This window comes from Saccostrea cucullata, unplaced genomic scaffold (genome assembly GCF_032062105.1).
Source record: "Saccostrea cucullata isolate Sc308-1 unplaced genomic scaffold, CSIRO_AGI_Scuc_v1 ctg1011, whole genome shotgun sequence".
Lineage (NCBI taxonomy): Eukaryota > Metazoa > Mollusca > Bivalvia > Ostreida > Ostreidae > Saccostrea > Saccostrea cuccullata.
In genome coordinates this window covers 207501-225333 of record NW_026931569.1, presented here as the reverse complement: position 1 = coordinate 225333, position 17833 = coordinate 207501, and the positions used below count along the sequence as shown (strand labels likewise).

The window sequence follows — 17833 nt, the reverse complement described above, 5'->3', positions numbered from 1 at the left end:
TTACATCTGGATGTGGGTTTGTTTGGGGCCACCATTTGTCCAGATTAGGGATCTGATTTACATCTGGATGTGGGTTCGTTTGGGGCCACCATTTGTCCAGATTAGGGATCTGATTTACATCTGTATGTGGGTTCGTTTGAAGCCACCATTTGTCCAGGTTAGGGATCTGATTTACATCTGGATGTGGGTTCGTTTGGGGCCACCATTTGTCCAGATTAGGGATCTGATTTACATCTGTATGTGGGTTTGTTTGGGGCCACCATTTGTCCAGGTTAGGGATCTGATTTACATCTGTATGTGGGTTTGTTTGTGGGTTTGATTTGGGCCATCATTTGTCCAGATTAGGGATCTGATTTACATCTGGATGTGGGTTCGTTTGAGGCCACCATTTGTCCAGGTTAGGGATCTGATTTACATCTGGATGTGGGTTCGTTTGAGGCCACTATTTGTCCAGGTTAGGGACCTGATTTACATCTGGATGTGGGTTCGTTTGGGGCCACCATTTGTCCAGGTTAGGGACCTGATTTACATCTGGATGTGGGTTCGTTTAAGGCCACCATATGTCCAGGTTAGGGACCTGATTTACATCTGGATGTGGGTTCGATAGGGGCCACCATTTGTCCAGGAAAGTGGGTCTGATTAACATCTGTTTATGGGCCATTTATGTTACCTGTGTTTCCAGGTAAGGGACCTGATTTCTACCCACCTGTCTGTGTTTGTCCAATATGCTGCCAAAGAATCTGTAGGTGTCTGGAAATCCCTGAGATCGAGCGCACTCTCGCACGCTCACCACTCGGTGCTGCTCAGGGTGTAACACTCTACCCTGTAAAGACATCAACAAATCACTTCTTTAGTACTGACTTTAAGGGGGATGTTTTTACAGAAGGGAAGACAAACAAAAATGTAAACAATTTTGTTTTTCATTAACTCTGAAGACAGTAAAAAGACAACTAAGACATGTGGTCTGTTATTGCAGGATATGACAGAAAAATATGAGAAATGAAAATTTTACCTTAGGCTAGCTATATGATCACAAAAATGAATAAAATAAACTTGAGAATTTCTTGCAAGATGAAAAAAAATCTTTTGAAAGAAAAGACATTTTAAAAATAATAGAAATTTTTACATCAATCTCTGACATACTTCCCAGACCATGTTCAAAGTGTCCATAGTTTTAACCTGATCCCATTGGCTCTGGATTTGTTAAGTGAGCTTCTAACCTTTTTTTCCATTCGCTCTGGGTTAGTGACCATAATCTATAATGTTTAACCATTGGTTCAGGGTTAGTGACTGTAATCTAACCTGTTTTCCCATTTGCTCTGGGTTAGTGACCATAATCTATAATGTTTAACCATTCACCATTGGTTCAGGGTTAGTGACTGTAATCTAACCTGTTTTCCCATTGGCTCTGGGTTAGTGACTTTGATTTTCACTTGTTTTCCCATTTGTTCAGGGTTAGTGACTGTAATCTCACCTGTTTTCCTATTGGCTATGAGTTAGTGAGTGTTATCTAACCTGTTTTCCCATTGGCTATGAGTTTTAGTGGGTGTTATCTAACCTGTTTTCCCATTGGTTTTATTCAGTTAATTTGATTCTAACCTGTTTTCCCATTGGCTCTGGATTGGTGACCGTGGTGCTGAAGAATCCGTCATACTGAAGTCTTCCGTACAGCCCGGCCCAATGATTGTGTCTGTTGCCTGTGTGTGGGAGACACCAGGGTACTAAGGTATTGAACTGACGGTCCATCGTCTCACACTGCTTCCCTTCAGCACAGGAACACACGCCCCTCAGACAGCCAGTAGAACTCCGCCCATTCTTCTTGTCATGGTGGGTGTACTGCCTGAAATAGACAAGAAACCAAAAGTCTCTGATTAGACGGTAACTCTACAGGTTTTTTACTTAATTAACAAAGATAGTGAAAGGGAAATTAGACTTGAGACTTTGACTACAGCAATAAATAGAATAATGATCCTTGCTTTAGTCTACTTCTTTATTCAAATTTTATTGCAAATGAACAAAACTCTAGGAGAACTAGCATTTGAATTGAATTTCACAAGATTTCTACTTTTAGTAATGTTGTGAGATGTGTATTGTTTCATTATGTATATAATTAGTAACATTAAGTTTCTTGAACATTCCAGAGTGGTCAACATGTTTGGTCATTTTATCTAGAACATTCTTAAATTTTGTGTATGTCCAGATTGTTCCAGTAATATCATGTTTTAACAATTTCTAGAATATTCTAGATTTATATTACTGTATAAATACCCTGTCAATTCGATGCATAAAATAATTTGTCGTATAAGCACTATTGAGATATAAATGGGATATATTTTCACTGGGACATTGTGTGCAGCAACGGACACTCTGATGTATGTATTTTTAGATTCTTGCTAAGTTTGTACTTTATGTTTCATATACTTATTAGGTCTTTCCACCTTTCTGTGGAAAGACCTATTGATTTTCTTCTGTTTATTATTATTATTATTATTATTATTATTCTTCCGCTGATTTTTTGTTTCGACATTTATCGAAAAGACTTTTTGTTCATCGTAAAGGTCATTAAAAGTTAGGAACAAATTTGACCCAACGCGTATGAACTATGACGGCTTTTGAAGTTATTGCCCCTTTCGCAAGAAATGCTTGTTATCGCTACTCCTTTGAAACCGTAAACCGTAGAGGTATGAAACCTTCACCAATGTCTTGGATTAATTGAGAGGACTCTGGAATCTATTCATTGCAAAAGTATTCGGTGACTCCTTCAATGAGTTATTGCCCCTGAAAGTCTTAAAGCTGACAAGAAAAATTAAAAACTTTTAAAGGACAAGTGGTAAAGATATGGGACCAAGTGCATGAGATCTTATGACCTTTGACCTTGAAAAGTTGGTCAAGGTCAAAGTCATTGGAAAACTAGAGAAATGGTCAATTTAAGCTTAAAATCCAAAAGACCTTGACCTTTGACCTTGAAATTTGACATTGACCTTGACCTCTGACCTTGACCCTTACTCAAAAGGTAATAAAGAAATATTCATTACCTTTATCTAGATTCAGCTTCAAGTGTTAATCTCAAGTTTACCTCTCTCTCTCTCTCTCTCTCTCTCTTTTTGGATGACCTTGACCTTTGACCTTGATAAATGACCTTGACCTTTGACCCCATTGACCCATAGGTCACAATCAAGCTAAAGGTCGTGGAGTTATTTACAACCATCACTCTAACAAATGCTTATAAAATATCCCCCCCCCCCCCTTATAAAAAAAAATAAAATCAACACCAACTTAGAGAAAATGTCTACAAGTCAAACGAAACGAAATATCGACATAAGATTCGTAATAAAAGGAAGAAGAGACCTGAAAGAAAGTGTCTTGAGAGTTTTAAGGTGAGTCTCTAAAGTACAATGAAATTCTAGTGAATATCGGCAAAATCTGCATTTTTTTTCTGTCTGAAATTAAGTTATTGCTGAGCATAAAAATTAATTAAAGCTCGTATTGGCTATTTCTGCAATTTTGGTTAATATCATTCGATTCTCCTGCTCTATTACGACATTTTGATACCAAGTATTCTTGCTTTCTTAGGTGTATGGAATTTATTTTAATTTTATTTAGATTTAAATATGAATCGGCTGAAACTCGGAAATAGCGATTTTTCATATAAAATAAATTTGCACGCTCTCCGTGACACCGCCTTCTTCATGAAATGCATGTTTCAAGTTTAATTTATGCTCATAATTTTCAATTCAATGCAAATAGAGATGATTATTTAATCTAACCTATGAGTTCGCCATTTCTGTCAAAACGAACGCGCCTATATTTTCACAAATTGTAAACACAGTGCCGACACGGAAGTTCGAATGTATCATAAGCTCTGTATGATTAACTCAATCTATTCAAACTATAAACAAACTCAATTTTTTTTTTGTACAGGAAATCTCTATTTTCATTATCCACCAATCGTTTTTCTCGAAACTATTCATTATTCCTCTCTATGTTCCATAACAAACAAATAAATACACGTGTTTCTGTACTATTTTTATTTAAATCCACGTGCTTTCATTTCTTCTTTTTTCTTCACTCTTAGTTTACGGAAAACAATGTCATCGGAGCCTGTGGTGTAGTGCGTAGAGCGCTCGCCTGGCAATCCGAGGGCTGAGGGTCCACAGTTCGAATCCTGCTGGCAGCACTTATTAATTTTTTTTTTTCTGGTTTTTGGGGTTTTTTTTTTTGTTTTTCTTTTTAATTCAAATGACATGAAAACTTAAAAGAAAGGTGGAAAGACCATTAATTGTTCAGTGAACAATTAGTCTACTAGTGTTAAACTACAATGTAGACCAAACATAGCCCCCGAAACTTTCGTATTGCTACGCCTTCAAAACCATTAACCGTAGGGATGCGAAACCTTAAACAGTGTCTTCCACTACTTTAAATACTTTTTTTTTGACCTTCAAGTTTAGGTCAAGGTCAAAGGTCAAGGTCATTCATTTTTAGGTCTTTCCACCTTTCTGTGGAAAGACCTATTGATTTTCTTCTGTTTATTATTATTATTATTATTATTATTATTCTTCCGCTGATTTTTTGTTTCGACATTTATCGAAAAGACTTTTTGTTCATCGTAAAGGTCATTAAAAGTTAGGAACAAATTTGACCCAACGCGTATGAACTATGACGGCTTTTGAAGTTATTGCCCCTTTCGCAAGAAATGCTTGTTATCGCTACTCCTTTGAAACCGTAAACCGTAGAGGTATGAAACCTTCACCAATGTCTTGGATTAATTGAGAGGACTCTGGAATCTATTCATTGCAAAAGTATTCGGTGACTCCTTCAATGAGTTATTGCCCCTGAAAGTCTTAAAGCTGACAAGAAAAATTAAAAACTTTTAAAGGACAAGTGGTAAAGATATGGGACCAAGTGCATGAGATCTTATGACCTTTGACCTTGAAAAGTAGGTCAAGGTCAAAGGTCAAGGTCATTGGAAAACTAGAGAAATGGTCAATTTAAGCTTAAAATCCAAATGACCTTGACCTTTGACCTTGAAATTTGACATTGACCTTGACCTCTGACCTTGACCCTTACTCAAAAGGTAATAAAGAAATATTCATTACCTTTATCTAGATTCAGCTTCAAGTGTTAATCTCAAGTTTACCTCTCTCTCTCTCTCTCTTTTTTTTTTGGATGACCTTGACCTTTGACCTTGATAAATGACCTTGACCTTGACCCCATTGACCCATAGGTCACAATCAAGCTAAAGGTCGTGGAGTTATTTACAACCATCACTCTAACAAATGCTTATAAAATATCCCCCCCCCCCCCCCTTATAAAAAAAAAATAAAATCAACACCAACTTAGAGAAAATGTCTACAAGTCAAACGAAACGAAATATCGACATAAGATTCGTAATAAAAGGAAGAAGAGACCTGAAAGAAAGTGTCTTGAGAGTTTTAAGGTGAGTCTCTAAAGTACAATGAAATTCTAGTGAATATCGGCAAAATCTGCATTTTTTTTTCTGTCTGAAATTAAGTTATTGCTGAGCATAAAAATTAATTAAAGCTCGTATTGGCTATTTCTGCAATTTTGGTTAATATCATTCGATTCTCCTGCTCTATTACGACATTTTGATACCAAGTATTCTTGCTTTCTTAGGTGTATGGAATTTATTTTAATTTTATTTAGATTTAAATATGAATCGGCTGAAACTCGGAAATAGCGATTTTTCATATAAAATAAATTTGCACGCTCTCCGTGACACCGCCTTCTTCATGAAATGCATGTTTCAAGTTTAATTTATGCTCATAATTTTCAATTCAATGCAAATAGAGATGATTATTTAATCTAACCTATGAGTTCGCCATTTCTGTCAAAACGAACGCGCCTATATTTTCACAAATTGTAAACACAGTGCCGACACGGAAGTTCGAATGTATCATAAGCTCTGTATGATTAACTCAATCTATTCAAACTATAAACAAACTCAATTTTTTTTTTTGCACAGGAAATCTCTATTTTCATTATCCACCAATCGTTTTTCTCGAAACTATTCATTATTCCTCTCTATGTTCCATAACAAACAAATAAATACACGTGTTTCTGTACTATTTTCATTTAAATCCACGTGCTTTCATTTCTTCTTTTTTCTTCACTCTTAGTTTACGGAAAACAATGTCATCGGAGCCTGTGGTGTAGTGCGTAGAGCGCTCGCCTGGCAATCCGAGGGCTGAGGGTCCACAGTTCGAATCCTGCTGGCAGCACTTATTAAATTTTTTTTTTCTTTTTTTTTTTTTTTTTTTTTTTTTTTTTTTTTTTTTTTTTTTTTTTTTTTTTTTTTTTCTTTTTATTTCAAATGACATGAAAACTTAAAAGAAAGGTGGAAAGACCATTAATTGTTCAGTGAACAATTAGTCTACTAGTTCTTCTTATTTTTCCGCCGTGTGATTTTGAGTTTCAAGATATATCGAGAAGATTTATAGTCCATAAGAATGTTCTCCGTATAAGATTATTGCAGTTGACCCTGCATAAATGAACCTTGATCCCTTTCGGAGTTACCTACCCTTTCGCAAGAAATGCTTGTTATCGCTACTCCTTCTAAACCGTAAACCATAGAGGTATGAAACCTTCACCAATGTCTTTGACTAATTAAGGGGACTCTTCAATCTATTCATTGCGAAAGCATTCGGTAACCCCTTCAATGAGTTATTGCCCCTGAATCTTTTTGAATTTTACAAATAATTAAAATTTTTTTAAACGACAAGTCGTAGAGACATGGGACCAACTGCATAAGATTCATTGACCCTTGACCTTAAAAATCATGTAAAGTTCAAAGGTCAAGGTCATTCCGAAAATGAGAAATTTAGCTCTTTTTATATCTCTTTTGTCTTTTAACATATACTTAATGTCTAATCATCATTAGTATGTACTCTTAAAATTGTTTCAAAGATTTCATATTTGTTCCCTAACATTAATCCCTTTAAAAGTTATTTCCCCTTATGCGAAAAACCTTGTTATCGCTACTCCTCCCTAACCGTAGACCGTAGAGACACCAAATCTTCACTAAAATCTTAAGGGTCTTTAGGCCTAACTTCACTGTATAAGTGCGAAAGAATCTGATGACCCCTTATATGAGTTATTGCCCTTTAACTTTTTTGTACTTACTATTAAGCCTTATAACTTGAAAACCATAAGTCATAGAAGCATGGGGTCAATTGCATTGTGACCCTTGACTTTGACCTTGAATAAGATCAAGGTCATTCTTTTTTTTTCAATTTTCATTTTTTCTATGCTTAAAGAGAGTTTTGGTTTCTTTTTCATGGAATTTAATTTTTGGGAGTCAGATATAAAACAAATTTAAAATTCAAAGAAGGTGGAAAGACCTCTTATTGTTCTGTGAACAATAAGTCTCCTAGTTATATATTACTGTAAATAAATTATTGTTAAGTTTAAATTGTGTTATTGATCTTTGCTGGCATTTCGGGTAATTCTGACCCATAACAGAATTGGGGGCTCGTCCGGGATAAAGAATTTCTTGCACTTTTGCAGTTTATTGTCAGAATTTTGTTTATTGAACCGTTAAATTTGATTATAAGCCAGCAGAAATCAACATGGTATTTTCGGTCACAGACTTTCTTAGTTCACCAAGTGTTCAGGTTTTTGATACGTTAAAAAAAGGATGACTTGATCGCATTAGGTTTGCATCTTGGGTTAGATGTTAAATCCTCTCAGAAAAAGAAAGATATTAGAATAAAGGTTGCAAACAAATTAGTAGAAGAAAACATCTTTGAAAAATACGATCTTCCAGAATATACAGTTAAATCAGAGTTAGGCTCTTATAAAATGGCAGAATATCAGTTTCAATTAGAGCTAGAGAAAATGCGATTTGAAAGAGAAAAATTAGAAAGAGAAAGAGAAGAACGAGAGAGTGAACGAAAATTTGAATTTGACAAATTAGAAAGACAAGAGCGAGAAAGAGAAAGACAAGAGCGAGAAAGAGAGCGTGAAATGAACTTTGAATTAGAGAAATTAAAATTACAGAACCAACCAGAACCGTCAGTTGTCAAAACTGAATTTGACGCAGCAAAAAATATCAGATTAGTTCCAAAATTTCAAGAAAAATCTGTAGACAAATATTTTCCACAATTCGAAAAGGTAGCAGAGAATCTTAAATGGCCACGAAATGTTTGGTCAACAATGTTACAAAGTGTACTGGTTGGAAAAGCGGCTGAGGTATACTCTGCACTAGGGGTAGTTGAGAGTTCAGACTATGAGAAGGTCAAAGCAGCAATATTAAAAGCATATGAATTAGTACCTGAAGCGTATAGACAAAAGTTCAGAAAGTATAGAAAGTTTGATAATCAAACATTTGTTGAATTTTCACGAGAGAAAGAAGATTTATTCGATCATTGGTTTAGATCTAAGAATCTTGATAAAACTTTTGCTAATTTGCGCCAAGTCATCCTGGTAGAAGAGTTTAAGGAATGTGTTTCTCAAGATTTGAAAACACATTTAGAAGATAAGAATGTGAAAACTCTTGAAGAGGCAGCAGTCATATCTGATACTTATGCTCTGTCTCATAAAAAGAATTTTGTTTCAAGATCTCAGACTAGCTGTAATTCTACCAATTCAGACACATATAAAAAGAGTGGTTCAGGGTCTCAGTCTTTCACAAGTTCCCAGTCTCCATCCCAAGGTGGTTTTAAGTCCGGTTCAGGACGTGTTGAAGGATCGTCTGGAATAGGGTCGCTTCCTACTTGTAGTTATTGTAAGAAAAAAGGTCATCTCATCAGTGAATGCTTTAAACTTAAGAGAAAAAATGATTTTGATAAAACTCAACCACATGCTTGTGCGGCAGTTAGAGGTGATAGAGAAGCCTTAGTTTCGATTTGTTCTGACACTCCTGATGTCCAGGGTTCACAGTCCAGTTCTATTGATTCTATGGAGGATTATAAGCCCTTTATGTCTCAGGGATTTGTTTCACTCGGTGACTCTAGCGAAATTAAACCTGTCCAGATTTTGAGAGATACTGGTGCTGCACAGACGTTATTGTTAGAGGGCGTGCTTCCTTTGTCTGAGCAGACATCTACTGGTGGGTCAGTTTTATTACAGGGTGTGGAGCTAGGCGTCATTGATGTTCCCCTGCATAGAATTTGTTTGAAGTCAGATTTCGTTACTGGACCTGTTATCGTAGGTGTTCGACCTACTCTTCCCGTTCCAGGCATTTCTTTGTTGTTAGGCAACGATCTGGCTGGTGGAAAAGTTGTACCAGATCCTATAGTTTGTGAGAAGATCACTCCAGATGTCATGTATAATGATGAAGATGATGACATTTATCCAGCCTGTGCTGTTACTAGAGCGATGGCCAGAAGACGAGAAATGGAGGCAGACCATACTCAAGCCTTTGATGAGACGAATTCCTCTGTTGATATTGATTTGAATGACACTTTCTTATCTGACCTTAATGGCACTCAAACAAACATGGAACCACACAATATCAAGAAGCAAGAGAAGAAAGAACTGTTACCAAAATTTGGTGGTGAGGATGATGAGTTGCATCCACTAGTTAGCAAAGGCAAGGACATCCTCAGCCGAGAACGTTTACTCTCTGAACAACATAAAGACCCAGATATCATTCAACTTAGTAAGAGGGCACTTCCACCAGAAGAGGCTACTAAAGTTGGAGAATGCTTCTATATGAAAGATGGCATCCTTATGCGAAAATGGCGACCACCTGATGCTTCTCCAGATGAAGTGTGGCGTGTTGTTCACCAGATAGTGGTCCCAGCTGCTTATCGTCGAGATGTCATGAGTTTAGCTCACGATACACCTATGGCTGGTCATTTAGGTATCAATAAGACTTATAATAGGATTTTGAGTCATTTTTATTGGCCTAAGCTAAGAAAGGATGTTTCGAAGTTTTGCAAGTCATGCCATGTCTGTCAGATGGTAGGTAAACCAAATCAGAAGATACCATCTGCTCCTCTCCAACCCATTCCAGCTTTTGAAGAACCGTTTAGTCGAGTATTAGTGGATTGTGTAGGACCTTTGCCTAGGACCAGATCTGGAAACCAGTATTTACTTACCATTATGTGTACATCTACTCGATTTCCTGAAGCCATACCTCTAAGGAATATAAAGGCAAAGAGCATAGTTAAGGCCCTAACCAAGTTTTTCAGTTTTGTAGGAGCACCCAAGGCAATTCAGTCGGATCAAGGCTCAAATTTTATGTCGGGGTTGTTCCAGCAAGTCATGCATGAGTTGGATATAAGGCAATATAGATCAACTGCTTATCATCCCGAGTCCCAGGGAGCGCTAGAACGTTTTCATCAAACCCTAAAAACAATGCTGAAGACCCATTGTTACCAATATGAAAAAGACTGGGACGAAGGGGTTCATCTTGTGCTATTTGCTGCACTGAGAAGCAGTCCAGGAGTCTCTTGGGTTCAGTCCTTTTGAATTGGTGTTCGGACATACAGTTAGAGGTCCTTTGAAATTGTTGAAGGAAAAGTGGCTGACTGAGACTAGTGATCTTAATCTTTTAGATTATGTGTCTGATTTCAAAGAAAAACTTTACAATGCTTGTAAATTAGCACAAGAAAATTTGAAGAATTCTCAGATGAAAATGAAAATGTGGTATGACAAAGATGCCAGAAATAGGGTGTTTAAACCAGGTGATAAGGTTCTTGTATTTTTACCTATTCCTGGTCATCCTTTACAGGCCAGATTTTATGGTCCTTATGAAATTGAAAGCAAGATCAGTGATGTAAACTATGTAGTTAAGACACCAGGTCGACGTAAAGAGAAACGGGTTTGTCACATTAACATGTTAAAAGAGTATTTTGAAAGGTGTGACCGAAATTCTGTAAAACCAGTTTCCACTTTAGCCAATGCTAAGACTGTTCAAAATTATATTGAAAGTGATACGAGTGTAGAAATGAATGAGAAAGATTGTAATCAGAGTGTTCGTTTGAAAAACTCAGAAATTTTGGCTGATTTTGATGCCAAACTTGGACATTTGAACATTCACCAAAAAGAACAAGTTAAAAACTTGATGAATGAGTATCATCAAATCTTCTCAGATGTTCCAAAGAAAACTAATGCAGCTTGTCATGATGTTATAGTTGGCGACGCTCTGCCTATCAAACAACATCCGTACCGTCTGAATCCAATAAAATTGCAGTACCTAAGAAGGGAAGTGCAGTACATGTTGGACAATGACATTGTTGAACCTAGTAAAAGTGATTGGAGCTCACCGTGTATTCTTGTACCAAAACAGGACGGTTCTTACCGATTATGTACAGACTTTAGAAAGGTGAATTCTGTTACCAAAACTGATTCATATCCAATACCTAGAATCGATGACTGTATTGACAACATTGGAAACGCGAAATTTGTCAGTAAATTTGACCTGTTGAAAGGCTACTGGCAAGTACCGTTAACAGAAAGAGCAAAAGAAATATCTGCTTTTGCTACACCAGATGGACTTTACCAGTATAAAGTAATGCCTTTTGGCATGAAAAACGCACCGGCTACATTCCAAAGGATGATTCACTCCCTTCTTCAAGACCTTGAGGGATGCGAGGCCTACATTGATGATGTCGTCATATATAGCAACACATGGGACGAACATCTCCGAATCATGCGTGCTTTATTTGACATTTTAGCTAAAGCAAACTTAACTGTGAATCTTGAGAAGAGCGAATTTTGTCATGCTTATGTAGAGTATTTAGGTCATAAAGTAGGTCAAGGTTATGTTACACCCATAATGGCTAAAGTGGAAGCTATTGCAAAGTTCCCGATTCCTACAAACAAGAAAGAATTAATGAGGTTTTTGGGCATGGCTGGGTTTTACAGAAAATTTTGTCCAAATTTTTCCTCAGTAGTTAGTCCACTTACAAATCTTTTACAAAAGAGGGTTAACTTTGAATGGACAAAGGACTGTGAAAAATCCTTTCATAAAATCAAATCTATCCTGATGAGCAACCCAGTTCTGTCATCTCCAGATTTTTCTAAGCAATTTAAGTTAACTGTTGATGCTAGTGATGTTGGAATCGGGGCAGCTTTGTTTCAAGAACATAGTGATAATGTAGATAGAGTTGTTTCTTATTTTTCAAAGAAACTTACAAAATGTCAACGAAATTATTCTACTATTGAAAAAGAATGCCTTGCTTTGTTGTTAGCTTTACAGCATTTTGATGTTTATTTGAATGTTACTTTGCATCCAATTCTTGTGTATACTGATCACAACCCCCTGACATTTTTGCATAAATTGTCAAACAAGAATCAAAGACTGACTAGATGGAGTTTGTTGTTACAAGAATACAACATAACAATTAAGCATATCAAAGGCAAAGACAATGTTATTGCAGACGCCTTGTCAAGAGTATCGTAAACATACTAGATTTTGTATTAATGTACATGTTTTACAATTTAAGTTTTTCATTGACATTCAAACTTTTAAGGGGGGAGGTGTTGTGAGATGTGTATTGTTTCATTATGTATATAATTAGTAACATTAAGTTTCTTGAACATTCCAGAGTGGTCAACATGTTTGGTCATTTTATCTAGAACATTCTTAAATTTTGTGTATGTCCAGATTGTTCCAGTAATATCATGTTTTAACAATTTCTAGAATATTCTAGATTTATATTACTGTATAAATACCCTGTCAATTCGATGCATAATATACTTTGTCGTATAAGCACTATTGAGATATAACTGGGATATATTTTCACTGGGACATTGTGTGCAGCAACGGACACTCTGATGTATGTATTCTTAGATTCTTGCTAAGTTTGTACTTTATGTTTCATATACTTATTATATATTACTGTAAATAAATTATTGTTAAGTTTAAATTGTGTTATTGATCTTTGCTGGCATTTCGGGTAATTCTGACCCATAACAGTAATCATGACGACATCTTTCTTTGAAATCAAAAACCAATAATTAGAATTATGTATCTTAGGAGAGTTTACTTGAGTACCAAGTATTATTGAAATTTAACTTTAATTTACCTTATAAATGCAAAATTTTTAATTACATTTATTTTCAAGACATTAAAATAAGTACCTATCTCATTTTTATAACCCTTATTTTTTTTTAAATAATTTACAAGTACAACTAAAGGGAGATAACCTACACAATGGGCTGTATCTCATAGTGAGTGTTACTGATAGAATACTACATCTTACAGTTTCTTGGTCTTGGTTCCGTTGGAGAGCTGAACCTCTATATCATGACAGTATCTATTATACATGTATGTGTGTTACTGATATGATACTAATACTTACAATTTCTTGATTTTGGATCCCTTGTAGAGCCATAGCTCTATATAGGGACAGTATCTATTAGGCCAGGTAAAATTAATCTTTAGATTCTCATCCTAATTTGCAACAAAATTGGGGCGGGTGGGCGGATTTTATTTTTTATTTTTTATAATTGTTAATTTACATAAATAGGCCTAAGTGTCAACAAAACAATGGACGCCCCGTACACATTTTTTTTCATTACCTTAATGCAAATATGAATAGATTTAATTCTTTTCATATTCTTTTAAATATTTAAAGAAAATTTTTGCTTTAAAAGTTAAATATTTATTGTTAATTAACAAATTATCAAGTACTGAACAAAATGAGGTGGGGATACCAATAAATTGTGTATGCGTGACTTCTTATTTTGCAAAATCTATATAAATGTTCTATTATTCTACTGAAAAATCTAGGCCTTCTCTTAAGTCTGTCTACGATGTTGTAGATTTTTTTTTATTTCAAAGCTAAGTCACACAGCTGGAGATCGTTATATATAACTTGACCAGGTGTCATTTTCCTCGTCTATTTTTACTTAGTTACAATCTCTCTACATACTTGCTACTGCCAGTGATGGTATCTATATGTGTTTATGCTATTTTTTCTTCTCTGCCTTCTCTATACTGACAAATTATCTTTTCCTAACACATTTAAACTGCTTTTATTGCCGATTTTTCTCCATTCTTCACATGGCGTTTTTGCTATAAATAGCGACACGCGACTTTTAATACAGACGGGAGATAACTCTTACTGAATAAAAATATATGAAAATACCCAAAAATCAAAATAAAAAACATCGGGGCGGGACATTTTGAGAGGGGCGGGCGGGGATGAGAATCTAAAGATTAATTTTATATGGCCTTAGTGTGTGTATCTGATACAACGCTAACACTTAGTTTCTTGACCTTGGTTCCGTCCGACAGCCGCACCTCTATGTTGGGTAGGTATCTATTTGTGTGTGTCTCAGATACTTACAGTTTCTTGACCTTGGTTCCGTCCGACAGCCGCACCTCTATGTTGGGTAGGTATCTATTAGTGTGTGTCTCTGATACTAATACTTACAGTTTCTTGACCTTGGTTCCGTCGGAGAGTCGGACCTCTATGTTGGGTAGGTATCTACTTGTGTGTGTCTCTGATACTAATACAGTTTCTTGGTCTTGGTTCCGTCGGAGAGTCTGACCTCTATGTTGGGTAGGTATCTATTAGTGTGTGTCTCTGATACTAATACTTACAGTTTCTTGGTCTTGGTTCCGTCGGAGAGTCGGACCTCTATGTTGGGTATGTGTCTATTGGTGTGTGTTTCTCATTGTAATACTTACAATTTCTTTGTTTTGGTTCCATCCGACAGCCGGACCTCTATATTGGGTAGGTCCCTCCAGTCAGACCCCGGGGCCAGGGGAATGTGCTGCATCCTGGCAGCCACCAGAGGACTCATCTCCTTACAGATGTGGTCCCGCAGTATCGGCTGGTGTTGTTTACCTCGTATCTAAGACAGATAGAAATAGAAACACTCACTGAATAGAAAAGCAAAATAGACAGAAATACAACACAATTACTCCAGAAATAGAAAAACAAAATGCTTAACTAAGTATTTCTTTTTTTAATTAATTGGATTTTAAAAGAAAAAAGTCTATGGTTGATTAGCATAAAATTTGGGAGGCTGAAATTTAACATTTATTTTTCATTTAAAATAATTACATGCAGGTATAACAGACTTGTTAATATGTATCTACATGTATTTACAACATTGATGTAAACTTTGTTTAATATTGGTCAATGTTTGCTTTACCTTCATCTCAAAATGGTGATAACATTTAGAATGATTTTATGAAGAAATTGTTTTAAAAAAATTATATAACAAAAGAAATCTTTGCAGCAAGTGGTCTTGTGTGAATCCCATGCTCTTTGAGAAAAAATAAACAAATTGTACGAATGTGAAGTTCAGTGATCTTTGTTTTGAGCTCCATGGGAGAACTGTATATTTCTGCTTCTCTCAACACATTTTCGTAAATTATTCTCTCCCCCACTTGATGTAAAAACTCTACCTGCTAATCATTTACGCGGCATTAAAGATGGAAAAATTTATTTTGCAGACTCTGAAGGGGTCCTCACTACTTGATCGTCCTTGAATTTATTTATAAAAATATGTTTATTGAGCGTAATGTGAGAAGCATTAAATTGTATTGATTATCCCCCCGCGACAGAGGTGGGACTTGTATGCTTACAATCCTTTGGAAATGGGACTGATAATCGCCTTGATACGAGATTTCCTCAGCTTTGGCCCCGTTCCTGATTTCTGGGAGATCGGACATCGTGTCTCGGACTGTGATGGTCCGGAATGGAGCGGACTCAGTTCTCGTGATGTTGGACATAAACTGTGGAGCATTAAAATATACAATATAAAGAATCAGCATCTAGCAACATGGAACATATAATATGAACATTTGATTGCAATATGACATTAAAATGACACATTTTTCTTGAATAGTAGATACATGCAGTTTAAAAGGTCTCCTTTACATAGTCCTTCACAATCAAAATGAAGATCAAATTAGAAAATTCTATCTTTACCTTATTGTGAATTTCTTCAGGCACCAAAGTTTACTTCACTGTAAATTTCTCTAAAGACACTATGGTTTATCTTATTTAAATTTCTACAGACACTATGGTTTATCTTATTGTAAATTTCTACAGACACTATGGTTTAATTTATTGTAAATTTCTACAGACACAATGGTTTACCTTATTCATATTTCTACAGAAACTATGGTTTACCATATTTAAATTTCTACAGACACTATGGTTTAATTTATTGTAAATTTCTACAGACTCTATGGTATATCTTATTTAAATTTCTACAGACACTACGGTTTATCTTATTTAAATTTCTACAGACAGTATGGTATGTTTTATTTAAATGTCTACAGACACTATGGTTTTATAATTGTAAATTTTTCCAGGCACCGTGGTTTAATAAATTGTAAATTTCTACAGGCACCATGTTTTACCTCAGTGTAAATTTCTACAGACACTATGGTTTTATTGATTGTAAGTTTTTTATAGGTACAATGATTTACCTTTTTATCGTCCATTGTAAATTTCTACAGACACTATGGTCTTATTGATTTTAAGTTTTTTATAGGTACAATGATTTACCTTTTTTTGGTCTTACTGATTGTAAGTTTTTTTTACAGGTACCATGATTTACCTTTTTATCGTCCACCACCACAGATAACTGCATGGCTCGAGGAGCAAACACGTGCTGGGGCTCCGGAAAAAACGGCAGCTTCTCCCCGGGGGCAGCAGCCAGGATTATAGCTCTGTCAAACGTCAATAAGTTTACGTTTATCTTCACATGTCAATAAATTAGCCAATATGCACTGTTTTATCCTGTAACAGGTATTGTGGGATCACCAACATTCTCAAGGATCAATATTCATGTGTAATAAAAATTTAACTGGTTAGTGGAGACGTAATGTTGTGGGAAAATTGTGTTAATCAAGATAGATAACTCTATTGTGCTCAGTGTATACACGTTTTAATGTTTAAGGGTATGTAAATTCTTAGGAAAGCTTTTTAAAACAAGAGATGTTTGTAAAACACTTATGGCCCCCCTCCCCCAATTTGGAATTCTTCTAATCCAAAGGGGCACAACTCTGTCAAAAATGGTGTGATCATACCCAAAACAGAACTTGACCTAGATATTTATCTGTTAAATCTGTATACTGAATTTCATTTCAGTATGTGCAACCTCTGCAAAGAAAATGAACGGAAACTACAAATAATTGGAATTTTTCCAAGTCCAAGGGGTATAACTCTGTCAAAAATGGTGCGAGCGTACCCAAAACAAAACTTGACCTAGATATTCATCTGATAAATCTGTCGACCAAATCTAACTTCAGTATGTGCAACAATTGTGAAGAGAATGAACGGAAACAGCAAATAATTAGAATTCTTCTAAGTCCAAGGGGCAAAACTCTGTCAAAAATGGCGCAGTTGTACCCAAAACACAACTTGACCTAGATATTCATCTGATATATCTGTATACCAAATTTTATTTCAGTATGTGCAATGGTTGTGAAGAAAATGAACGGAAACGAAGTGGACCGACGGCAAAGCAATATGCCTCCATTCTTCGAAGGGGGGCATAATAAGATTACTGCTTGAATCAGAATTGCAGGGACTATCCACCATATAGTTTATAATACTTGGTGTGTGTTCAAGTTTCAGAATGGTTGATGCAATTCACATTTTTGTATTAAAGAGAGAACAAGCAGTTTCTAAATTCCTTGTCTTAAGCCTATATCAATTCAAAATGACAAAGTCAATAAAAATACTAAAAACACCTATTAAATGCGAAAAATTATTTAATTCAGTTGGTACCAGGTGCATGTCTTTTTGTGATGAATAAGAAGCAAGTGATTTTTCAGACAAATCCATGTGATAATCTGCTTGGACAAAATGACGTCTACAGACAGATGAACATGCTGATTCCAATATACCCCCCTTAAACTTAATTTGCAGGAGGTATAAAAAACTAACAAGAG

General features: G+C 35.7%; 1 protein-coding gene across 1 annotated transcript in view; it reads right to left on the bottom strand.

Moving 5' to 3' along the window:
* The window catches only part of LOC134233008 (DNA (cytosine-5)-methyltransferase 1-like), a 49187-nt gene that overhangs the window by 2159 nt on the left and 29195 nt on the right, over positions 1-17833 (bottom strand). The window contains 5 exon segments of the mRNA XM_062715002.1: positions 707-823; positions 1600-1840; positions 14606-14772; positions 15512-15661; positions 16495-16606. Of these exon segments, the coding sequence (XP_062570986.1) occupies positions 707-823; positions 1600-1840; positions 14606-14772; positions 15512-15661; positions 16495-16606 (787 nt within the window).